Source organism: Rhinolophus sinicus, linkage group LG01 (assembly GCF_036562045.2).
Source record: "Rhinolophus sinicus isolate RSC01 linkage group LG01, ASM3656204v1, whole genome shotgun sequence".
NCBI classification, from domain to species: Eukaryota; Metazoa; Chordata; class Mammalia; order Chiroptera; family Rhinolophidae; genus Rhinolophus; species Rhinolophus sinicus.
In genome coordinates, this window is record NC_133751.1 from 197,600,105 (window position 1) to 197,628,003 (window position 27,899).

A 27,899-nucleotide genomic window follows, 5' to 3' on the forward strand; every position below is an offset into this window, starting at 1 on the left:
TTGCTAACACTTACCTTCTGTCTTTCCATTTTTCAACATATGTACTAGCCCAGAATTCTCCATTTCTACTATAGTTTTCATGTGCTTAGAAATGAGTTCCCTCTCAACCACCTTTACAATTGGCTCTTCGGTGGACTTGTCAAGGCAGTGCATCACCCGTTCGATTTCTTCATTAATTCTAGCTTCTACTTTTTTTATATATACTGAAGCACTGTTTTCTGCTAAAAATTTCTGGCTTTCCATCTGCAAATAAGAACCATGTTGTTTTTTTTAAACATAGAAGCAAAATGTGCTTTTAACTGCGTTTCTATAGTGTTGATTATAAACCAAACTAAGTACCATATGCACTAATATTTTATATAGTTTATCACACATTTTATATAGTTTATATTCGTCTGAACTATATCCTTTAAAGCATTTACACAAGATTAAATTAAATTAATACATTATCTTAGGCAGTGTTTTTCAAACTTTGCCAGTGCATTCCAAATAGCAGAAAAGTAAGCACATGCCAGAATGAAGCATTTGACCCCAAGTGAGAGTATGACATTTTTCTTCGATTTGTTTCAATGTAAAATTATGCATAGAAAGACTCATCATGTTTACCATCTAGTTTCGCTGGCATACTGCTAGTGCCGGTTCTGAAGTCCTCCTGCCACCCCACTCCCAATCTCAAGAGTATATATACTGAATTTGGAGAAACAGAGCTTTGAAATACTATTACTCTGGTTTGCTAACACCAGCCTTACAGAAGTTCCACTAAATTATAAAATTTAACTCAACTGATTTTAACCTATTTGATGGTAGGATTAATGAATATATCTAAGAATTACAGAATACTGTTTCCCCGAAAATAAGACCTAACCAGACCATCAGCTCCAATGCGTCTTGAAGCAAAAATTAATATAAGACCCGGTCTTATTTTACTATACTTATTTTACTACTTTATAGTAAAATAAAACCGGGTCTTATTTAATATAATGTAATGTAAGACTGGGTCTTATATTAATTTTTGCTCCAAAAGACGCATTAAGAGCTGATGGTCCAGCTAGGTCTTATTTTTGGGGAAATATATTGCTATAAACTATGCACAAATTTAGTAACATTTCCTACTTTCTTAACAAAAGGTAGTTTTTAATCCTTGAAAACAATCAAATGTCTAAGAACAGACATTAACACACCAAACAAAAATCTTGGTGAGACCATCTCTCCACTTGCTATTAAAATAGTACATATTATGTATATTTACATACACATACATAGTGTCACTGCAGTACATTTTGGAATCTGGACAGTTTATCTTCTATTGGTATTTCTACACTGTAATGAAGGAAATTAAAACAAATGCAAAGGTCAAAAACATTGTCAAAAACACCCAGAATTAGTTGCTGTAATATGAGGAAAAACAGAGTGTTTCCTACATTATGAAATTAATAGCTTCTAAAGCATAGTCCAGGCTCACCAGTGTAGGATACAAACGTCTTCCTCATGGGCTATAAACTGATTTAAAAAAAGCAAGGCCATTCTTTGTTTCTTTATGGGTAAAACTGACACCACAATTCACTGAGTTCCATTTTTAAATATATCTAGTGGCTCTTATGAATGACCTGCTGACTTACCGAGAGTTATTATAATTTTGCATTCATTTTTTTAAAAAGTGTATTACTGGAGTAAAAACTTTAAGTTAGTCTTAACTAAGTCTGTTTTGGCCACACTACAAAGCTCCTACTGTAAATTGCTCAGCTAGTTAAAACCTGGTTATCATTACTTATAACTATTTCTTACATTCATCATGGTACTTACTTAGTTATTCTCATTTCATTACAAGTTAGTACTAGTTAAGCTTCACTTTTAGCAATTTAGTTGGTTTGGGGTTGCATATAGTGCCGCCAATTTGCATCAATTGTACTTGTTGACCTATAATTTCCCAATCAACAGTCTTTAAGACACATGTGCACTATGGGATCATGCATTTTCTCACCTTTATTTTACTAGCAACTGATATTACCAAAAGTCTGAACAGTGAGACTTTATTGATGATGCACTGCCTGTGAATTTATGGTAAATAATTTGTAACATGTAAATATAATAAAATGTTAGTTATTTCTATAGTTATATGTCTTGACATGTAAGTTAACACATGTGTGTAAGTTCAAACTCTCCAATGAGTTCCTCTACTGGAATGTGAGAACGTGGGGTAGGTATGCTGAAGGGTATTTTTTGCACGTTCCTTCCAAAAGGCCTCAGTAAAAAAAGGTCAAAATGTTCAAATTAGTAACTACATTCAATAATTAAGAACACCTTAAAAGAGCACTTATTTATATTGTCACTAATTACCTGAAAAAATTCTGCAGACATTTCCAAAAAAGGAGCCTCAAAATCTTCTTCATAAACTGATCGTCCTTCAAGACCTAAAATCATTAACATCTGGCAAGCATTTCTTATTGCGCCTCTGTCAAAAGAAGTTAAACCATTTGATAATCAAATTACATTAAAAGTTCATGTAAAAATACAACAGAAGTAGCTCAAGTTTCAGAACTTTTTTTTTTTTTTTTTTACCAAAGTGACCAATCTCCCGGAAGCAGTTCACTTATAACACAAGACTTAAAGTAATTTCAAATGGAAAGTATATCTTGACTTGCACAGCTATTTATCTCAAGTTGCTGTCATGCTGTGATAACTTAAAACTTTTAAAGCTGTCTAAATATTTTTGTGTATTTAAAAACACAGAACAAAAAAGGGGCTTATTGGGAAGCAGGGAGGAGGGAAGGAGGCTGTGTTGCTTGACATGGTACAACATACAGTGACTACTAGGCAATATCACTGTTTTATACCAAATAGCTCTGGGCAATCCTGACCAACCACCAAAGCTGAAATAGAGAGAACTGTACAAGTCTTCACCTTATCGCTGCTCTGAATACAGAGAAGCAGAGAAAGCAGTATTGCATTATTTCAAGCTACTCTAGCTGTAGAGTCATAAAAATGGCACTGGAATCATGTTAGAAAGGGAGAAGGAATATGACAGAAGGGTACAGTAATTCTTAGTCATTTCAGAGACTATGTTCAACATTTTTCTTCATATATGTTAAGAATGAAGCCTAGCCAAAGGCCCTTAAAGGAAAAGACGAAGAAAACCCAAAATGTCAGCATAAAAAAAATATGTGAAAAATCAAATGGGAAGACTAATGGCTGATTTGCTTTTAAAAAGTATACTAAATAACAGCTTAGGATGGTCTCTTCTAAAACCAGAGGTGTCCTTTTTAAGTTAAAATCTAGGTAACTTTGTTAACTGTGATACAGGTTTTTGAGGATTTTCATGTACTAGAAAATCAAACTTAAATACGCTTTAATAAAATTTTGATAGTGAATTGGCTGTCAGGATGTAACCGTAAAACCCACAACCCAAAGTGTAGAAACATGATTGTACCGGTCTACCACTTCTCCTTTCCGCTCTCTTGCGATCATATCCAGTAACGTTTGTCGTAGATGATCCCTAATACACCCGTAACGTACAACTTGATCTCGAAAAATAATTAACCCCAAATTGTAGACATTCTCCACATTATTCTGTTGTACATATACACGGTCCTGCAGTTAAAACAAAACAAAATCATAGAAATATGAATATAACTCTTGCAGACACAAAAATAATCACTGTGAGCCACAATAAATATAAAGGAAATAAAATTCCAAAAGCAATATATTTTTCAGGTGAGAAACACTTCAAACTATCTTAAGTAACATAGAATTAGATTTTGACTACCTCCTAAATTATATAAAAGTAAGTCTGTACAATTGTTATGGAAACAAACAATGACTATAAGTGGTTGCCCATTTAACCTAAGAAAAAGGGGTGTGGGGGGTGGTGGTGGAGGGGAAGCAAGCACCAGACCCAGGGAGGCAAGCAAGCAGAAAGCAGAGGAGAAAGGTAGAGAGCAAGGCAGGCAGATGTTCCTTTCTCCTCAAAGCCATACATACCATGCCCAAACATGGTTCTGACTTTATTAAATACTATACTTGAAGATCGTATTTTATGAAGTAAAATTGAGAGCTGAATGAAATACAGATCCAAATGACAATGTTAATTGCGTACTGGTAAATATTAAAAGGCTCTAATGCTTATAAACAGAGTAGCAGTAAATATTACATCATTAAAACACCTCTAGTTGCTGTCATTTCAAACAGATTACCTACTAGCAGTCATCTTCTTCTCAAGTTCTTACCAACATGATTATAGGTGTCTCGCTTTACAGAGCACATGTAATCCAGAAGTACTGGCTATAAAAGTCCTAGTTTGTGCATTATTTGAAAGTCTGTATTTACACCAAAGTACACTGAAATAAAACTACTGTTTTTAATTCACAAAAGGATTAGTAACAGAATTCCTTTCTGTTCTCTGGACTTTGGTGGGTCTGTGAACTTCCTAAAATTATAAAAATTATTGTGTTTGTTCATACATAAGTACTTTGGAAACAGAGCCCAGAGCTTTCACCAGATTCTTACAGGCATCTGTAATCCAAAAACAGTTAAGAACCACTGCAAACTGTGATCTTTGAACTTTTCAAAGGAACACTGTCATTACAAGCAACATCAAACAAAGCTCTAAGGAGAACATGAACAGAAGTTCTACCATGTTGGCAATGCAACTAAAATGGCATTGATCAACCTTCCATCCAGTTTTAACTGAATTCTCCAGGAGCAGCACTCTTTTCATATGACATCATTCCTCTCACCTTCTTTGATTTACCTTACACAATGGTACACATCTAGTGGCTACAAGAAAGCTGCTCTTTTATCTGAATTTTCAGTGCTCACATTTTTCAAATCCTGACATCAATTTTAGCAAGTTCAAAATTTTCATTGATGACTTCTCTGACAAGTTCTTGGACTTCACATTTTCATTCTCAAGATCTGAAATTCCAATCCCCCTCACCCCCCTCCACACCACATCCCTCCCTTCTTTTTGATGGCTCTCACTGTTCCATATTCACTGAAGCTACTCTTTACTCTCATGACCTTCCAGCCCAAACCTCCCCTCATCTAGATTCTGGCTCCCCTTTCAGCATAAAAAAACAAGATGCACTTAAAAAAACTGGCAAAAATCTAGTAATTTAAAAAGTAACGAGAATCCTTTTTCTTATGAAAATAATCACTCCAATTACTGTATAAATTATTTATAAATTTGACTTTTATAGTTCTGAATATGCATGTGTGTTACATCAAAGTACCATATACAGAATCACTCTTACCCAATGTAATCAAAACCAATAACTGGTTGGTTAACTAAAGACATGTGTGGTTAGAGAGAAACTATTAAATACACACATATACCTGCATCTTAAACATTTTAATTTAAAACATATAAAAATGTTCCTTGAGCTATCAAGACTTATTCTTTCAACATGAGTCCCATAATTACTCTGACAGTTTTTACATACACTCATACATAATAAATTGTCTAACGTTTCTCTTCATTTTCAGTAAGATGTATAAGATGTAGTATGAACAAGAGACATCTGTGAAGCAAACTGAATGCAAAATCCTTCGAGATTTTTACAATTTCCACTCCAGTCTTTTAAACTACCCACACCTAATTCAAACCAATATTTGGTGATTTGCGTTTGTCAAGTTTTTCCAAAACATTTGATCTAGTTTGCCAAAGAACAAATTCTATTGTTTTTGACACCATTTTATTCGTTTACACAATATTAAATTATGTAATAATAAAAGAAGTACAGCTGGTATAAAACAGGTTTGAAAACAAGTACAACTGACTCTCAGTGAGCACAAAGCTCAACTGGTAAGAGCAAAATAGAGAAGATATACTGGAAAGTAATTGAATAGCAGTGAGAGAACTTTGTTACTAGGGAGGCTATTTCACAGCAAAATAGACAGTACCGGTGATTCTTGCAAGCGCTGTAAGTTTCAACTACATGCTATGGGGCATGAAGCAAATCTTGTAGAAGATATATACCAGGGGTGCCAAAAAAAATGTATACAAGTGGACAATCTGGTTAACGTTGCTTAAGCAGTAGTTTGCTATAATCAGAGTGTCTGTATACTGATGGTAACTGCTTTGAGCACCTCTTATAACTGCAGAAGTCAAACGTGACTTGCATTCATCTTTTGTTATCGGTATATGAGTATATTGAATATTACAATTTTAATATAGTTTTCCTTTCTTAAAATGTGTATACATTTTTTTTTGCACCCTGTGTATGTATACATATGATAATATCAACTTTAACATGTCACTAAGATATGAACCTCCTCCTTAAGAAATCCAATGTTCTTAACTTAGGCTAAGAGAAATGTCAAAGAATTAGGTCCGATTTTATTGTTTTTGGTAAAAGGGTACTACTCCCTATAAGAATTACAAAACAAAAGTCACATATAATGTAATCTTCAGAGTAAATTAAGAGTGTTAAAGGTGAAGTTTTTTTAATGTTTCCCCTTTTTTGGTTTTCTTGCAGTATTATTTACAAGTCATAAAATTACTTATTTTAAGAGTCCATAACTCACAGTAAATTTCTATCGTTGTGCAACCATTGCCACAATCCAGTCCTAGACTATTTCTATCACTCCACTCCCCCAAAATCCTTCAAGCCTGTTTACAGTCAATTCCCACTTCCAGCACCCCTGCTTTTTCTTTCCATAAATTTCCTTTTCTAGACATTTCACATAATTGGAATATGATCTTTGGTGTCAGATTTTTCACTAAGCATAAAGTTGCTAAGGTTCATTAATGTTCTAACATGTATCAGCATTTCATTCTTTGTTAGTGCTGAATAGTGCTTCATTGTATGGATATGCTACATTTAGTTTATTCACTTATCAGCTGAAGGTTTTTTGGGCTATTTCCAGTTTTTGTCTACTATGAATAATGTTGCTATGAACATGTGGGTACAATCTTTTTGTGGACATAAGCTTTTACTTTTCTGAGATAGATTTCTAGGAGTAGAAGTATTGGGTCACATGGAAATTGCCAAACTGTTTTTCCTAAAGTGGATGTATCAGAGTAAATTTTTTAGTAATGAAAATACTGGATGTGGAGTTAGGAATTCTTCGTATGATCTCTGTCTCTACCACTAACTGGCTGTGTGACCATGAGTAAGTCATTTATCCACTCTGGTCCTAGGTAACACAAAGGGATGGTTAAGATATCTCTAAAACTCTAACATGATTTCCTATGAAGGTTAACTCTCTGATAAAAAATTAACATATACCAGGGATCGAGATACATTTCACTATTACTTCTTCCCTTTCTATTTGTTACCAGTGTCCCCTTCCCTGGGTTTCCCTCTTCTCAATCCTAAACACAGTGATGCTATCACTACCCAAGTAGGTAAATCTAAAACCTTATGGCCAAAATGTCTGCTGTCTCAAGCCCTCTGGCAGAAAGGGAGAAAAGGGGTCAGGTGGAGCTGATGGATCCTTCAGGTACGCTGCCTAAGGGGAGGAAACTTCAGTACAGGAAATATGATGGGAACACCCGGTTGGTGTGTCTGAGCAGAGCATAGGCCATTTAATTCCATGGTAGATAATGAAAATAAAGATGTTGTAGTGCAAGAACTGAACCTTTGTCTCTTAATGTGAAACTGTGAAGGTGTATATAATGGCTATAATTAAATGATATACAATGTTAAGAAAACCTGTTAACCCTGAACTTTCACTATAGATACCAGAGAGCTCATAAATGGAGAAGGGAAAACCCCCACACTTGAGTGTGGCTATTTAAATTAGTAATACCAAATACTGATTTATATTAAATGTTTGGTGTGCGTGATTAATTACCACCTAGCAAAAGGAAAGCTATACGTGCATACGCTCATGTCTGTGTGCATGTTAAACAGAAATGCATGCACGCACACATTCACAATAACTTGTGATCTTCACATGATGTGTATGAAAATAACTACTAAATGAACATGGTAAATCTTCTGTTTATTGCTTGTTAGTACTACCAGAAGGAAGTCAGCCTGTGGGTACACAACAGCATTTTCATCACAGATTCTAATAGGAATCACTCTGTTAAAAAATAACTGGCGGATTTTATGTAATACAGTATTAATATAGCTCTAATCATTTAAATCACTGTAGGACTTTTATTTTGTATGTTTCTAAGTTAATATTTAATTTTTTAAAAGATCTATTTAAAAATCCCAGCTCTAGTTAACTTCTAACCTAGCTAAAAAAAAAAAAAAGAAAGAAAGAAAAAGAATCTCAGAGTACGGATAAGATAAAATCATCCCAAAAGAGAGACATAGTATTAAATAATCTAAAAATATTTTAATCTCAGGCTTTTTGACCAAAATGCACTTTATATGAATCCAACATTAGTCATTTATCCATTGAAAAGAGCTCAGCAAAGGTAGAAGGTTGGTAGCTGCTTCTATTCGCCTCTTTATGCCAAAATGCAGTCATTTTAAAATCTGCAAATAAGGTAGTTTTATTTCTTCCTTTCCAATTATTTTTAAAATTAAATTTATTGGGGTGACACTGGTTAGTCAAATTATATAGGTCTCAAGTATAAAATTCTACACTACATCATCTACACGTTGCACTGTGTGTTCACCACCCAACGTCAAATTCCTTCCATCACCATATATTTGACTCCACTTTACCTTTCTCTACCTCCCCCACTTACCCTTCCAGCAACCACCAAGTTGTTTGAGTTCTTGCTTGTTTGTCTTGTTCCTTTGCTGCTTTCAGTTTCACATCCTATTCACATGAGTGAATGCAGGCATTTTAAATATAAAATGTGCTGAAAAACATGTTCGAAAGCCTAATGTCTAATTCAAACTTTAGATTTACTCAAGGGATGTGAGTTTCATCATCACTAAGATAAGCTACATTTTAAATCTCTAAATTTATGGTTCTCTCAGGAATTGCTATTCCTAGGCCAAGCAAACCTGAAGTGGGCAGATGGACCAGGGGGTGAGGAGTAATCAATGAGAGGACCACTTCACTGTCCGCTTTCAGAGCTGGGAAAAAGTCAGCCTGCTTTTGTCTCTGACTTCGTCTGTATAGTTAGCTTGATAAACCAACTTATAAGCACTTCATCTGTAACACAACACCTAACTCACAATCCTATTCCACTTATTCCCACTTCTATTCCCTGCCAAGAACAACTATAAAAGCTAGATAAAAAAAAAAAAGTACCATCTGTTTAAAAGCATCAACTAGGACAGACAGGTCTCTAGGAGCTGAGGTAGAGAGTTGTAGTCTTTCTTCCTCTGCTACAAAAGAAAAGGGAACCTCAACCAGCTGATGTCCACGTAAAACCCTACTCATGACTTAGGGCTCTTCTCATTCTTAGTAGCAAGAGCACATCAGCCTACAAGGTGCTTGGCCTTACAAGGCCACAGATATTAATACTCCCGCCATCTTGAAAAAGATTTGCCTTTTCCCCTTAACTGATGTCTTCACCAAGGTACCTAATCCACCAAGACACCTAAATATTTAACTGATGTAGGTGAGATCAAACTCAGCATGCAAAAGCATCCTTAGAGGTGTCAAGATGCACTATGCAAAAATATAAATCTTATGAAAGCTACACCTGTGCAAAGACAAGGAGTGACTTTGTAAGTGGGCTAAACAGCTTCATTACTGAGAGAATTATATTAAAAATACACCAAAATAAAACAAAAAATAATTTGTTAATGAAGTTCAAAAAGTAACTTAACTCTTACTACTTAATTTATCTGCAAGAAATTATTTAGCAAATATTTTTAACCAACAGTCATTATGTCACAGGAAAGCAAACTAGGATAAATGGATATTGGGCACAGTAAATAATGGTGCACCCAAGGAAAGAATAAGCCCTTTAACAGTATCACTCATATCTAGGGTCTCATTTCACAATGTTTTCTTGCACAATTAAAGAGGCATTTGGGAAGCAAACTCTAAAACTAACCTTTGGATCCCATTCAATTCTGAAAACAGTACTACAAATATAAATACAATAGTCCTTTGTTTTAATTATAGTGTTTAATGGAGCACTTTATAAAATTTTTGCTTCAAATACCAGTAGTACTTTTAATAGTTCAGTCCTTTTAATACCACTAATGAACCAAGGGCAATTATGGATTAGTAGGCATTCATCTACACTTCCTTGCCTGGTCCCACTTGTGGTCACTGGCAGCTATTCATTTAGGCAAAGACCACCGTTAAAATGGTAGCAAATAGCTCTGAAAGTTGGTTTATCAAGCAAATTGTAAAGCTGGTTAATCAAACTCTTAAGTAATTCTTTCAGTTTCTTGTCCTCACAGCCAAGAGGATCTGTAACTGTTTTGTTTTCTTAAAAAGAGGATAGGAAGAAAGGAATGTAAACAGAATTTTGAAAATCTTCATAAATATTAAACATTTCTCCTACTCAGAAACTAGAGACAAACCCTGAAGAGTTAAAACTCATTTTTCAAAAAAGACCAAACAAGCAAATAATGCTGTAACAAGTAGCTACTGTCTGTTAGAACATGTTTGAACCTGCTTTCCCAAGCTTAATCACTAGGCTATCTTCTATCAGCAAGTAATAAATCTAAGTGTTTTCAAATAGGGTTCCCTTTCTAAACATGAATAAACATGACTTAAGAAGGCTTAACGCAATGAAGATAGAAATAGAAAATTTAAAAGCATCAACCAACCTCCCCCCCCCAAACACACATCCACCCACCCACTCCAGAAAAGTAACAGAAAGTTTCTACTGCCATATTATGGTAGGAAAAAAGTCTAATTAGATCAAAGTTTAAATAACTATCTCAATATTTTCCACAATGCTAGTGTCTGATTCCATTGCTGAAAGGGAACCTTTGGTAAGACATGAAACAATTAAATTGTACAGAAAGAGAATCACTTCTGGATTTAACAATATTACTGGTAAAGTGAATGAAAAAGCACAGAATATGGTGTCAAATAACCTGGATTTAAAGCTTAGTCCCACAACTAAAGCTCAGTTTCCATCACTGTAAATGGGCCCAAAATTTACAGGCCTCTCTCTCAGGCCTGTGAAAGTTTCAAAAACAATGTAGTTGTAAGAAATTCTATTTTTAAATAATTTTCACTTATTTTAAGAACTGTATCCTAGTACTAGGACATTTGACAACTCAAAACCCTAGTCATGTTTCCCTAAAGCTGTGTATATTGCACCAAATCATAAAATAAAAGCACTGTTCCCTACTCCAAAGTGTAATAATCTAATGGTAGGGAAAAAACCCAACAACACTAGAAAATAGTCCCTATTAGAACCATAAAAGTTATCACCCTCCAGGTCTTGGATCAATGAAATTATAAGAAGAAATTAGGAAAGAAGAGCTGTATTAGAGAAGCGATACGAGTATAATTCGGTGGTTAAGAGTATAGATTTAGGCGCTAGACAGGCTGTTTCAATCCTATCTCTGCCATTTACTAGGTGTCACGTTAACTCTGTGTCAGCTTCCCATCTGTAAAACAGCATCTACATCAAAATGCTATTCCACGTAGTTCTATTTCTAGGCTTAAAAAAACCAGCTTTTATAAAACCAACTCCTCTGGTAAGAGCAACTATAAAAGCTGGAAGAAAATAAAAAGCTACCACCTCACACCCACCAAGATAGCTACTATCAAAAAATAAAAACAAACCCACAAACAAACAAACAAACAAACAAGACACACCAGATAATAAGTGTTGGTGAGGATATGGAGAAACTGGAGTTCCTCAGCAGAGTCTTCAAGAAATATTTGTACACCCATATTGATAGCAGCATTACTTAAAATAGCCAAAGGTGAAAAACAACCCTTGTCCACTGACAAACATATAAGCAAAATGTGGTACATACATACAATAGAATATTATTCGGCCTTAAAAATCAAGGAAATTCTGACATATGATACAACACAGATGAACTCTATGATTACACTTATATGAGATACTTAGAGTGGTCAAATTCATAGACAGGAAGTACAATGGTGGTGGCCAGGGGCTGCAGGGAAGAGGGAATACGAAATGGAGTTATTGTTTAATGGGTACAGAGCTTTAGTTTTGCCAAGATCCAAATTCTAGAAATTGATGGAGGTGACAGTTGCACGACAGTATGAATGTACTTAATATCACTGACCTGTACACTTAAAAATGGTTAAGATAATAAATTTTATGTTATGTGTATTTTACAATAATTAAAAAAAAAAAGAACGCCAACTGTTTAAAAGCATTAAAGAGCAACAAAGGTAAGCTGGACTTTTGGGGTCAAGAGTCTATGTCAAGTGTAATTGAAAAATTCAAAAAGGGGGGGAGATAAAGGGGAATAAGAGGTTCAAAGTTCCAAGTATAAAATATATAAGTGATGGGGATGTAATGGACAGCATAGGGAATACAGTCAGTAATATTGTGGTAACATGGTGCAGTCAGATGGTTGCTGGGCTTATCATGGTGATCACTTTTTTAGTGTAGGGAATATAATCAATAATATGGTAATAACTGCATATAATGCCAGGTGGGTACTGCTGAATAACTATGATGCATCTGAAACTAATATAATATTGTATGTTAGCCATATTTTAATACAAACCTTAAAAAAAGAAAAGAGTCTAAAGAAAAGGCGCGTGTAGGAGAGGAGCTCACTTTGCTCATTCCTTTGGGTCCTTTGTTGCGTTGGGAGGACTGCAGAAAGTCACAGGCGGGCTGGCTATCAAGCAGCTAGACTAGGAGGCCAGAGTCTGAAGAGGAGAGAAATGCACAGCAGCAGATATTCTGCAGGGAATTGTCATCGAGATGTGTACTGACACACCACCTCAACATGGGCGAGACACCAGAGCACCAATAAAGCAGCACTGGGAGGCAGAGGAGCTGAACAGACACGGTCTGCCGACTGGCAGGGGTGCGGAGACCAAAGCTGGGATTCAAAGCACCACAATGTGGAAAGCAAACTGATAAACACCTCAAGTTTTAGCTGAGACCCCAGAAGGGTTATTCCCTGTGAGTAAAGATATGCCCTGGAAATAAAGGCTAACTAAAAATAGACCGACCTTAACACTGCCTAAAAGCCAGCTTGACTAAATCATAGTGATTTGCCCCATGCTGTGCCTCCTGCCAGAAGAAAATTATATTTCTTTTGAAGAAAGATAGTATCATCCAGGGCCTCCACATTTTTATATACAGTGTTGGTAAAATTACCAGGTTTGTCCCCCACCACCAAAACAAAACACCTCAGGATCAAGTGTCTGAAAACCAAGGGGGGAAAAAAAACCCAGAAAGTCAAAGTATTCTAAGACTCTTACAGTATCCAATAAATGGTTAAAAACAAAACAAAACTAACACAAACTATAAGTCAAGGATCTATATTGTGATCTCTAAGGTAACCACTAAAATAATTAAAAAAGAACATATAAGTAACAGCTAACGATATAATAAAACATTCTTAATGCACCTAAGGAAGGCAAGCTGGGAAAACCAATAAAAAACAGATGAAACAAATAGAAAAGAAACAGTAGAATGGCAAAGTAAACCCAAACGTGTCAGTGCTTACATTAAATGCAAATGAACTATATGCTTCAATTTAAAAACAAAGATGATCTGATGGACTTAAAAAGCATGTTACTGTGTGGTGCTTGCAAGTGACAAACCTTAAATACAAGGACACAGAAAGGTGGGAAGGATGGGAAGAAATGCGCCATGCAAACATTAACAAAAGGAAAGGTCACATAGTAATACTAGATGAAATAGACTTTAAGGCAAGAAGTATTACTAGAGATAAAGAAGGGTATTTCATAAAAATGAGTCAATTCAACAGAAAAATAAAATGATGCTAAATTAATATTCACTTTGTAACAAAAACTCAAAATACATACACTACAAGGAGAAATACATAAATCTAAATTTGTAATGAGTAATATTACAAATCTGAAGATTTTAACATTTCTTAATAGCTGATAGAACAAGCAGACAAAAAAAATTAGTAAAGATGTGAAAGATTGGAACATGGTTAATAAGTTTGTCCAAACTGGTATGTATGCAATACTTTATTTAGCAATTACAGACTTAAAAACTGGCATTAAACTGAAATTTAAAACTTTTCTTCAAAGTTACCATTAAGAGAGAAAAAAGGCAAGCCCAGAAGGGAAGACGATATTTCACAATACATTTATCTGACAAAGGATATCTATCCAAAATATATAAAGAACTTTCACAAATTATTAAAAAACAAAACCAAAACCAAGAAAACACATTTTCAGAAAATGGGCAAAACAGACTTGTGTACTACTTTTGATATATATCAACAAAAATGTTTTAAAAAAAAATTAGAAGACGACTTTCAAATTAGTGTAGGGCTAGCGTACGATCAAGTGGATAGAGTAACTGTTAGGGCATCTAACATTTTGGTAGTTTCTAAGTATTACAATAATGATGGTTTTAAATCTCTTCTGATGACAATTAAGAATCTAAAGTCTTAGAAAGTCAGTTCTTCAATGAGGGTTTTAATATCAGATTCAAAATAAAAAATGAGAAAAGAAACACAGAATACCAAGATTACCTGCCCAAACAGACGTCCACATTAAAAAATTTCCCAATGACGGAAGAACTTGTAAAAAGGAAAAACAGCTTTTTAGAAGTGGGCTTGATACTTGTATAGTTGACGAATGAATTTATTGTCATAAGCACAAAGGTGAGTGAATGTTAGGTCGATTCTGGGTAAATTTTTATAAATTCTGTTAAGCGGAGTTGACATCCACAATTCTGCACTGAGGTGAAGACCATGGGCTTTGGAATCAAACAAAGACTTCACTATTCCAGTAATGTAGTAACTGTGTGATCTTGGCAGGTTAATCTCACTAACCTCAACTTTTAATCTGATTAACTCAGTTTTTATTCATTCACAAAATATAGAGTACAATACTCACCTGAAAGGTCAGGTACTTAAAATATTTTGCAGTATTTTGTGAGGATTAAATGAGTATACTTAAGGTGGTTAAAACAGTACCTGGCACACACTAAGGGCTATCTGTTATTATAAGGAATAGTACTAGGTAGGCTTGTCGGCAGCCAATACTCTATCAACCCACCTTAAGAGTTCTTAAAGGAATTGTCATCAACTTAATACTAATCTATCCATACCGCCTGTTTTTTTCCTGCATTACCATTCCCCAGACACCACGAATAGCTGTTCACTTTCAGTTTTAAAAGGTGTAAAACTTCAGAGCTGAAAGAGCTCTAAAATTTAAAATCATCTAACCAACACATCTTCAACCAGATCCCATAGACAGGCTTCAGGGAACCCTTGAACCCCTTGAAACTGCATATAAAGTGTATGTTGTGTGGTGTGTACATACACACATGCATCTTCTAGGAGAGGGCAGTTCTCCAATGGGCTTATAACCCCCGAAAGCCTCAGAATCAGAGCCCTTATCCAATAAACTTATGTTACTTATAAGGAAAAAAGAGACCCAGAGAGATTAAATGACTTAAGGAAACGAACGACAAAGTAGGAAATAAAGCTGGGTGTCTCTTAATTCATCATTAAATAAATATCTTTCTCGCTACTCCCAATTTCCTATGTATAATTGGGAGCAGCTCCCTTTATGTACCAAAGTTTCACTTCCTTTTTACACCAAGAAATACAAGCGCTATTTCTGATGTACCACAGGGCCTGCTTCACGCTGAATACATACTTGCTTCCCGAACTCAGTGTCATGGACTGCTCCATCTTCACTGCACGCGCACGCGCGCGCACACACACAGTTCACTGGGCAGAGTAACCAAGGTATTTATGGCTCTATTAATTTGTTTGAAACAAATTGAAATGGAAGGCAACGAAGAAATCCCAATTATCAAATACAACACTCCTAATCTTTTAAAGTGTTTATGACGATGCCCTGGTTTTATTTCACATAAGGGCCTCGTACTTGGCTTCTGACCTAACCATAAAAAGATGCCAAGGGATTTATACCGTCAGCCACACATGCAAACACTAGAGCACCTATGGGGAAAGCCTGCCTTGAACAGACCCTTCTTGCAAAAGCAGTCAGAAAAAACACTGAACAGGTGTGAAGTGAAGCTTAATGGTCCCAAAGCCACTGGATCCCATTTTCTTCTAAAATATCATTTTGAAAACAGAGAAAGTGCCAAGAAGATTCTTAAGCAACGTATCTGTGCTCTTCCAGAATCCAGTTATTTTCAAACTCCTCTAAATGTGTAATCTAGAATATTGTAAAGAAGAAATGTCTTTTGGGCCTACAAGCATCGAAATCTATAGGAGAAAATACACTCACAAGTGCCACCATCTCCATGTTCTCATCCTATTTCTGACGTCCAAGGACACACAGTCCTCGGGAGCTTCAGCAAATGGCTTACAATATTCTTGTCAACTCTTCTCCTCACGGTCTATTACCTTTGGTAACTGCAACATTCAGTGATTACCAATCTGACACACTCCTTACAGATGCCTTAATTTTCATCTCCCATCTTACCAGGATTCCCTCCCCCTCACACTGATATGGGCAAACCTTGAACCTCATTATTAGAAAACATCAAACATCTCTAGCACTGAAGCTCTTTTCCTTCCACATTTCCTACTTTGTTACACTTGAACAAATCTGCTCTTTCCTCTCTCTGGATCTTCAGGTTTGATCCTTAATATGTACCTAAAACTTTTATTTCCTGGGACCTTATGATTCACTTGCCTACTTATTAAACAGCCATGATCAACCATTTCATCAGTGATACTAATGATCTTAGAATTCTCCCACATACTCAAAAAGGCAAATTCTACCAGTGGCTTTTCCTTATTTTGAACGTTCTTCTCTGGGATTGCCAAGTACCCCTTGGAAAAAGTACAAATTCTGCTGACTGCCTCCACTATACACAATTTGTGCCAGCTCACCTAAATTATGCCTTCACAATTACAGGTGATCCGTTTATTTCCAGATAGCTGACCCCAGCACAGGAGACAGACCAAACTTTTTCCTTGTATTAGTTTCCTATTGTTGCTGAACAAATTACCACTAATTCAGTAGCTCATATATCCTCTTATAGTTCTAGAGTTCAGAAGACTAAAATCAGATTCACTGGGCTAAAGTCAAGATGTCTGCAGGGCTGGTTCCTTTTGGAAGCTCTGAGGGGGAATCCACTTCCTGGCCTTTTTCAGCTTCTAGTGGCCACATGTATTCCTCGGCTGTAGTCCTCCTCCATCTTCAAAGTGTACCATTCCCATTTCTGCCTTTGTCATGACATCCCTTTCTCCTCTGACTCTGAGCCTCTTGCGACCCTTTCTTTCAGAAGAACCCCGTGATTCCACTGGGCCCACCAGGATAGCCTAGGACAACCTCATCTCAAAATCCTTAATCTAATAATATCTGCAAAGTTCCTTTGGCCGTATAAGGTAACAATCCTTCGGCTCCAGAGATTAGTTATGGACATATCTCAGGGACCATTATTCAGTCTACCACATTCCTCAACACCTCATATGCTTCTGTCACCCTCAACTGATGGCCTCACCTTCTATTTGACCAGCAGAAGGGAGTTCCTCCTTCAGCTTCTCCCCACAAAGTTATCACTACTTCACACCTCACCACTTATCATCCTTGATGACTCTCCAAATACCTCAAAGAAGCACTGACCCTCTTCCCTGAGTTAATTTAACTCTCTCCCCATGATTTTGAATTTATACCCTCTAAACTTTAAGACTAACTTGCAATACTACTGTGTCTTTGTTGTTGTGACAATCACTAGTAACAAAGAAAAATTCAAGTAAAACCATAAAAACATCTCTGAAATTCACTGTTTTATGCAGAAAATTCCTGTATTAACTTTCTCTTAACCTATATATCATAATAGGAAATGCTCTCCTATTTCCTTTGACATTAACTCTAATTACTCAAAAGAAGCCTATAAAATACCATCCATATTTAATTTTCTCTTGATATTGTATTCATTTTTATAATTTAAGGGGAAAATGAACGGAACATTAATATATACTTATGGATTATATAATTAAAGCTATTACCCTGTTTCTCCGAAAATAAGACCTAACCAAACAATCAGCTTTAATACATCTTTTGGAGCAAAAATTAACATAAGACCCAGTCTTATACTATATTATACCTGGTACTAAATTATATTATACCTGTTATTATATTATACCCAGTCTGATAGTAAAATAAGACCAGGTCTTATATTAATTTTTGCTCCAAAAGACGCATTAGAGCTAAATGTCCGGCTAGGGCTTATTTTCGGGGAAACATGGTATGTAACCTATATTATAACAAACTTTACTAATTGGGGGAAATTTTGAGAATTTTACAATCTTTTAAACAATTAAAACTGAAAATAAAGCTTATACTGAGAACCTCCAAACCAACCTTAAAATTTCAACATGTTAATCATTCTTTAAAAAAAGAATGAATTAAAAATAAATTAAGTAAAGCCGAGATTACAAACTATTGCATTCAGGGGCCAAACAGGTAATGCAAATCTCAAACATTAGGAAGAGGTGGAGTGGCAGAAACTAGAGGTCACATGTTCCATCTAGACACATGAACACTTTTTTTTTTTTTTTGAAACACTGAACCTGCCAAACAACCAAGTTATGTGGGACATATTTTGGCCAATGGTTGCCTTCATGTAACCTGTGAACACATTTTCATTTTCAAGAATTAGTGTGTCCCTGGTGTCTACACACTGAGGCTCATGTGTGACATTTCTGACACAGACAATTCCTTCTTAAAAGTCAACTAGTTGAGTAGGTGGTATGTGGGTAGACAGTGAAGCATCTCTCCTCTCTCTCTGAGACTGAGATCTAAAATTCCAACAGTTAAGAGTCTGTATTCATAGGAAGAAATCTGTTTAGTTGCCATGAACCGGTACACCTCAGGTATATGTCCTATCTAGCAGGTAATGTGACCTGAGAAAGTCTGGAATGAGGGTAGAGATATTCAGAATAATAATAATAATAATAATAGTGCAGATGTCGACAGGAAAAACTTTTGATTTTTAGAAAATCATTTATTTATTCTGACTGACATATTTATTGGTTACATGGGTGCATATACCTGTCAAAAATAATTTTATGTACTTTATTTCTGCACATTTCAGTGTATATAAATTACACCTTAATTTTTAAAAACATTCATTTATTTAAGCCCAGAATACGGCAAATAAAAAAAGAAAATAAAAGAGAATGAAGGATATGAAAATGAAAGAATTCTATTTTGTGGAACATGAGGGTATCTCATCAACATTTTAATTTCTGAATCTAAAAGGACATATTTTAATAAGCACTACAAAAAATCACAATTTGTTAAAAAAGAATCTGTATATTAGTTCATTGGAAATATATGTAAGTGCCCAGTTTGTGCAAGGAGCTCTGCGAGGTGCTGGAGACACAGTATGGTGACAGAGGTATCAGCCCCTCCTCAGAAAGTCCAATCTAGTCAGGAAACGAGGCACTAAACAGTTGTTCATGAATGTGATAAATACTGCAAAGCAACAGTATTGGGTACACAATAAAAGCAAGTGCGGCCAGTGGGCAGAGCATACAGGGTGAATCAGGGAAAGCTTACCAGAAATTTAAGCTAACACTTAAAAGGTGAGTGGGAGCAAATCACATAAAGAGGAACCATTCTAGAAACATTTCCAGACAGAAGACGTGTGAAGATTCCAAGATGACAGAGAAAGATTTCAGCAGGGAAGTAACATGACCATGTGCTTTAAAACAGTAACTCTGGAAGCAATATGGAAAGGAAAATAGAGAGGAGCACAGGGAATGTTGTAACAGTAGTTACTGAACGCTCCAAGAGAGAAATGAAGGTGCTATGGTCTTGGCTAATAGATGTAAAACAGAGAGAAATTGCAGCTTCTAGAAATACATGATGTAGAGAGAGAAACTGACAAGAATAAGTCCCAGGTTTCCGGCATGAACAAATGAAATGACACTGATTGTGAGCTCACTTGGAGATGCCAAGTTGGAAGAACTTCTCAGACAATGAAGGGAGCCATCAACTAGACAAATGACTAGCTGAGTCTAAACCTCAGAGAACGAGGCTAGAGACATAATTTGGGAGTCATCTGCACAGAGGCACTAAATGAAGCTATGGTAGTAGACGAGACGTACCTGGAGAAGGAAATCTAGGACTAAGCCCGAAGAACATTTCCAGTCAAAGGGCAGAGAAGGAAGAATCAGAAAGGTAGGAGGAATACCAAGAGTGCTTTGTCACAGAAATTAAGGACCCAACATGTCAGAAGAAAAGACTAGTCTACTGTGCCAAATGCTGCTGAAAAAATATAAAGGCGCATGAGAATTAGCAGTGATCTTTGCTTGAGAGATGTGTAGATATGGTGATCCTAATAAAAGCAAGACAGAACAGAATAGTTAAGACAGAAGCTTAACTGGAACACATTATTCAAAGTGAATGAAAGATGAGAAAAGATAGATAACAAGTGTCAACAACTCTCATGAGACATTTAGCCAACAGAAAAAGGGGAATTTCATTTTGAGGATGTGAGAGGCCCAAACGTGTATAAAGCTGGTGAGTAGCACACAGTAAAAAGGCAGAACCTGCAAATACTCCAGGTTTTTGCCAAGGTAGAAAGGGATGTGATCCTTAGCACAGGTGGAGAACTGGCCTTTGACAGAAGAGATAGTAGCACCCGCCATTAAAACAGGAAACAAAAATACAAAAGCGGAGAAAACATAGGTAAACGTGTAGATTCAGTGGCAAGATATGAACATAAGTTTCCACCTGATGCTTTCTCTTTTCTCTCAGAGATAGCACATGAAATCATTTATTAAAAGACCAGCAAGAGAACTGGAAGTTTGAAGAGAAAACAATATTTCCAAGTGGTGGCATGAGCTGAATAGAGACAGAGGAGACTGCTAGGCAGTGTGGAGGTTTGTGACACTGGACAAATAGTGGCACTGATCTACCTCGTGTGGGGCTTCCTCCAGCAGAGGCCCAGGAAAGGTTCAAGTTGATAGATTGATCCAGGGTTGTGGGAGTACCAGGTGGGTTTGATGCAAGGATGAAGGGACAAGAAGACCAGTTAATTTTTACTAAGCACATTACTGTGGTCCAGGGCCCTGTAAGTGCTTTACACGAATGGCTCCTTTAAGCCCCACGGCTACCGTACCCAGTTGGTACATCATTTTCATTTTATAAATGAGGAAGCTGAGGAATGAACTTGACTATGGTCACGTAACAGCAAGGATCCCAGGTTTGAGATTTCATTTGAGAACGAAAAAAAAAAAGGAACTGAAATAAAACAAAGTTTAAAAATAAGAGTGGGTATGTATAATTTTAAAATACTTCTTTCATAAGTAGAGCAATGGATCATAAAATTACAAGTGGTTTTCTACCTTAGTGTTAGACAGTGCTAGAACTGAAAGACTCATCAATTCCAGAGAACAGCGGTAAGCTAATTTATTTTACATTTTTATCTCAGACATTTTGCGTTCACATGTTACCTCATTTGCCTCAAAATATCAAGAGAAGATGAATCTAAATCCTGAAGAGGAAAAGTGAGGCTCAGAAAGCCTACATAATTTGTTATACCTTTATCAACCCCCTGAAAAATGAAGGAGGCTCTTCCTGGCCCCCTTGCCACTAAGCCCTACAAAACCAAGGGTAATAGGCCTGACTGAATCCACTCAGCACAACAAAAAGCTTCACAGCTGTTGCTCTCATTGAAAATTCTTTCCACACCTTACTCTATCAAGTGAAAGAAACTAGGACAAGCTCTCACCACTATATTACAACTAAAAATCAAAACTAAAGAAACTGAAAATAAAAATTTGAAAAGCAGTGAGTAAAAGCTTACAAGAAAACTATTATGTCCAATTTCCAAACATAAACGCTGAAGAAACAAGTTACTAGATTTGATAATTTTGCAGTGACAGAATAATTAAGCTTAATAAAGCTAGTTTCATTCTACAATCATACTAAAGTAAAAAAAACTGATAGTTTAATCTCCTTGAAAGTAATCAAACACCTTAGCTCAAGTCAATGTTTTCCAAATTTTCATGCTGAACAAGATATTTTTCTTGACTGATAAAAAACAAAAAACAGTAATAATAGGTGAAAAATGGAATATACACCTGAAGAATATACATACTGCAAGGATTTACTATTAGGAGAGATAGATGGCCGCTATTAGAATGTAATTATTACAGAAATATTTCTATTAATGACATCCTGTCACTGAAGATATAGGGACATTAGGTTTTAAAAACTTGTAACAGAATATTCAGCTTTCATTTATCATGCTGTCACTCAAGAAGAGATGTTAATAAAGCTTTTTATTATTTCCCATTTTGAAGCACAAGTACTAGATATTGAGAAAAAAATGAAATCTTTCCCTTTCAGTCTTCCACATATACTTCCACTAATAGAAGTATATGAAACATAAGACTTCACTTATATAAGGTGGCCCTTGCAAAAGAAATAGTTTATTAAAAAAAGCACCTTCCACACTGACCTTGACTATCCAATGAATGGAACAGAAAAAAGACATTTTGCTTTGAAATGCCTAACTTCTTAAAGGAAAAACAACCATAAAAAGCTCTACTTACCATATACATGAGTATGTCTCTAATCATCACCATAGCTGTTTGATGATCGTTCCAAGCTTGATTTAGCGTTTGAAGAAAGTTGTTATTCAATGAATTAAGTACATCTTCTCGTACCTATTAACAGAAGAGTTCATTACGATTTGTTTATACATACACATGCACGCTCGTTTGTATACATGCACATATGTGTTCAATAACATAATGAAGTAGACTCTTCAATTTTAAATTAAAGAAATACGTTACAGGCCAGTAGAAATACTTTAAGCTATAATATAGTCTATGTACAATGACTAACAAATATGTTTTGTAGTCCAGACCTGTCCCTCGACCTCCAGAATCAGAAAGCAACCTCCTGGGCACTGAACATCACAGTCAGAATAAAATCCTAAATACTTGTAAGGAACTGCAGGGACCTATAGAACTGGCCCCAGGCTATTGTTCCAACTACACCCCCACCCCCAATCTTTAAAGAATGGTAAGACCACTGATTCTGGGGTCAAACTACCTGGGCTCGAATCCCACCTCCCTGACTAGCTGTGTGACTTTGGGTAAATTATTTAATCTTTATGCTTCAGTTTCGTCATATTGGAAATAGCGTCCATTTCGTAGGATTGTTGTCAGGATTGAATTAACATTTGTGACACACATGGAACAGTGCCTGGCACTCAGTAAACATTCAGTGAGTAAAAACTATTAATTTAGGACACTCTTGCTACAATGGAGCTGCACACAGCAAATGTGCTGTCATTTCTTCTGCCTTGATTCAGAGCTCACTCCCTCACTTCTTACTAGTTTCACTTCCACAAAGAGGTTTGCCCTGACCACCCTACTTCAAACAACCTCTATCTTTACTCCTTTACCCGATACTTTATTTTTCCTCACAGTATTCATCACTACCTATTATATTACTATTTATTTATTGTTTTTCCCACTAAAATGTAAGCTCCTCGGCAGCAGGGCTTCTGTCTTTTCCATGTGTACCTCCCACACCTAGAACAGTGCCTGGCATATATAAGACCCTTTATTTCATTTCCCCCGCCCCTCCAATACCATGATCAACTTCCAACATGGTAAGCTCTTTCAGACTATCTGCCTTTGCACATCTAGTTCCCTGAGTCTGAAATGCCTTCCTAATGCAATCCTAATAAAACTACGAAGACTTCAAAAATTCTTTTACATAGTCCACAAGCATACTGCCACTTCTCCTGCGATGCTATCAGTCCAATGGAAATATGATTTGGCTAGGGAACAGAATCTAGACTCTGGTTCTAGCTTTACCATGAAGTAGTAGTGTGTTTATCCTCTAAGTTCCTATAACACTTTGGGACTACACTGCCAACCTTTCCAGTTATTCCAATCCAACCAATCCTCCAAGGTCTAGCTCAACTCTCAAGAACTCCAGCCTAACCAGACATCCTTAGCTCCACACATCCTTTACCACAGATAATCTGCACCAGTAAACTTTTTCAGGTTGGGGAGAATCTGAAGTCATGGTGTTTTTGAGAAACACATTACTCAATTCTAAACACACGTAAATAAAATGTCACTGCGTCTCTTAACTAGTATAAACAAGTGGCTGGAAGTGCCAAACACTGCTAGAAAATACACATACCAAACTATTCCCAACATATGGGAGAATAAATTCTAATTGAGAAAATTGTATCTAATTTGTTTTTCTTACATATTAAGAGAAAAAGAGTCCAAGAGATTTTAGTGATGGGACAATTTATCTGTTCTACTAAACATGTAGTATGAAAACCACTAGCCTACACCACATAAATTAGACTTTATTATACATTTAATATTTTGTTCACAGCTGAATTGTCTTATATACAAGATGTATTTTGAAGCTCCTGGACTTCAAAATACATCACTGAGAAATTATTCCATAAATATGTTGACTATGTCAAAAGTGATAACATCTATGTCCATTAGTTGATAGTACTGTTAAACAAATACTATTATACAAAGTGAAAAATATATCATTTATTTCAACTCATTAAGCCTATCACTTGTCAGATGCAAATTCCTAAGGTAGCTAACACTAAAACAAAAACATAGTCAGCTTAAAATGTACCTATTTCACCAAACTTCGTATTCTTTCACGGAACCACTAAATTTTGACTGTCAATTAAATTAAAACCATGACAATACCACAGAAACTACAGTACTACATAACAAAAATAAAATTATATATTCCAAACACCAGAATATCTAGCAATTAATTATTCTTAAGGACTTAAGTGAATGTCTGTATACCCCTTTGTTATAAAATCAAGTTATGTGTTACCTGTATTAAAGTCACCTTGAATTTGGAACACAAAAATGTGCTTGGTATATTTGTTTGGATAAATGAAAAAATGACCAATTATATTTAAAAAGTTATGAAATAAGACATGTTTTTCAAAATCACTAATTTATACACTTTAAAGTAAAACATATCAACAAGTACCTATGTAGTACCTGCCTTTCAACAAAATAAGAATGTGATCAACTAGCACATCATAAATAATAAAACTATTTGCATCATACTTCAAAAAATTATCCTCACAACTTAGAGTGAATATTACTTAAAACAGCTATTAAGAGTTAATTGTTATATTTATTTTTGAATAATTACACATACACACATATACCTAAAAGATATAAAATAAATGTTAGATATACTTGCTGTAATCTCCTCTTAATTATTCAGATCATTCTATGCGCAAAAAAATTATATCTCTAATACTAGAAAATATCTTTCTACTCTGATAGATGAAAAGTAAATGGACATTTGGCCACAAATATACAATAAAATGGTAAGAATGAGATGAAAATTCAATCTTTATGAAAATTAAAACAGGCTTTTCAAAAGATAAGTTGGCATATAAACCAAAATACACATTAAGTGGAAAAAATTAACCTCATTTTACAAGTTAACAATAAATTGTGAAAAAGATAGAAAGTGAAGACAGTGTGTGGAAGTAACTTCGTTAGTTTCAGACTCTAACACAACCACCATTAGGTTTTGCACGAGCAAAGACAAATGGGAAGGAACCCTGCTATAGAGGTGGTACCAGAACCAAAGGGGCCTGCAGGTAAGTATGACCGGAATTATTGCTTAAGAAAACCTACACGAGATTATCCAGATGACGAGTTGGAATTTGAACAAGACAAGTATGAACAACTAACAAAGCCATGGAAGTTGAGCGTAAGATGGGACCAGCTGTAAAATGAGTAGTTGAAAACTGATGGCTGTGCATGGCACTTAATCTTGCAAAAGAAAAATCAATACACAGACAATAGTTTAAAACAGGAAATCAGAAACCCAGTGGAGAATTAGAATCATTTAAGAGCAACAGATTTTCATCAAGAGAATAAGAAGACACAGACGAGGAGAAAACATTTTCAAAAGACCTATCTGATAAGGGACTGTTCTACCTTGTTTCTCAGCCTACGGTAAAACTGGTTTCATTGCATGTCATTTCACTTAAATTCACAGAATCTATCAACGATGTTAAGTGAGGACTTACTGTATACAGAGAATTCATATAACTCAACAAAAAAATGAACAACCCAATTTAAAAAACTGGCAAAAGACCTGGACAGCTCACCAAAATAAAAATCCAGATGGCAAATAAGAGTAAGAAAAGATGTTCACCAACTGATCACTAAGGAATGGCAGATTAAAACAATGGAACACCACTATGCATCTATTAGAAGGGCCACCATCCTAGACACTGATAACACAAAATGCTGGGAAGGGCGTAGTGCACCAGGAACTCTCACTTACTGCTGGTGGAAAGGCAAAAATGGAAGACATTTTGGAAGACAGTATGTCAGTTTCTCACAAAACTAGACATATACTTACCACATGATCCAGCAATTATGTTCCTTGGTATAAATACCAAAGGAGTTAACAACTTATATCTACACAAAACCCCCACACAGATGTTTATCACAGCTTTATTTATAATTGCCAAAACTTGGAAGCAACCAAGGATGTTCTACAGTAGGTAAACAAGTAAGTTGTGCTACATCCAGGCAGTAGAATATTATTTAACACTAAAAAGAAAATGAGCTATCAAGCCATGAAAAGACATGGAAGAACCTTAAGTGCGTATTACTAAGTAAAAGAAGACGTTATGAAAAGGCTACATACCGTACAATTCCAACTACTATAGAGACATTCTGGAAAAGGCAAAACTAAGGAGACTGAAAAAACTGGTTGCCAGGGGTTAGGGTGGAGGGAGAGATGACAGGCAGAGCACAGAGGGCAGTGAAACTTTCTGTTTGGTACTATAATGGAGGATACATTTCATTATTCATTTGTCAAAACTCAAGAGTGACCCCTAATGTAAACTATAGACTGGGAGATACTGATACATCAACGTGGGTTCATCCATTGTAACAACTGTACCATTCTGGTGTGAGATGCTGAAAGTAGGGGAGGGCTGTAATTGTCTGTGAAGGCAGAGTATATGGGAAAACTGCTTAATTTTGTTGTGCATCTAAAACTTCTCTAAAAAATAAAGACTGTTAAAAAATTTGGGGCCCACCCAAGATCCAAAGAAAGAGAATCTCTGTTGTGTGTTTTTTTGGCAAAAAAAGCTACCTAGTGATTCTGATACTGCGGCCAGGATTAGGAAACCACTGGCTTAAAAGAGCCACACCAACCATTTCTGTTCCTTCCATTCACAGAATTTCTTCAACATGAATATGTTCTTATATATTAATAATATTGATGCAATTCTGAGTCCTGATTTTTGTAAGTCATCAACTAACACTCCACATTAACATTTACTGTAGGAGAAAAATATCTAGTTATAGCGTATCATTTCCAAAGCACTACAGTAATTCAAAGAAAAAGGTATACGAAAATGAAACACAAGAAGAAAAATGTCATCTGAGATTTTAAGCAACCTCCAACATAACACCAAAAAAGCATGATCTATAAATGAAAAATTATACTCCATCAAAATTAAAAACTTTTGTTCTGCAAATAATGTTAAAATAATAGAAAGAAACTATAGACTGGGGGAAAGATATCAAATTACTTGTATCCATAGTACATAAAAATAAAAACCTCTTACAACTCAGTAAGGAAAACAAGCAATTCAATTAAGAAATGGGCGAAAGACTTGAACCGACACTAGACCAAAGAGGATATATAAAGGCAATTCTGTACATGAAAAGATGTTCAGCAACATTAAGAAATGCAAATTAAAACCAGGATGAGATACCACTACACACAGGTTAGACTGGCTAAAATAAAATATACTGACAATACCAAGTGCTGGAAAAGATTCCCATCAACTAGAACTCTCCATACCATGTTTCCCTGGAAATAAGACCTAGCCAGACAATCAGCTCTAATGAGTCTTT

General features: G+C 35.7%; 1 protein-coding gene across 2 annotated transcripts in view; it reads right to left on the bottom strand.

Annotated features, from left to right (window-relative positions):
- CUL3 (cullin 3) overlaps positions 1-27,899 on the bottom strand; it is a 91,344-nt gene that overhangs the window by 27,207 nt on the left and 36,238 nt on the right. For both annotated transcript variants that reach the window (XM_019753677.2, XM_019753678.2), the window contains 4 exons: positions 22,533-22,646; positions 3,428-3,588; positions 2,338-2,452; positions 15-243 (listed from right to left, as the gene is read on the bottom strand). In XM_019753677.2, coding sequence (XP_019609236.1) covers positions 15-243; positions 2,338-2,452; positions 3,428-3,588; positions 22,533-22,646 — 619 coding nt within the window. The remainder of the gene's footprint in view (positions 1-14; positions 244-2,337; positions 2,453-3,427; positions 3,589-22,532; positions 22,647-27,899) is intronic.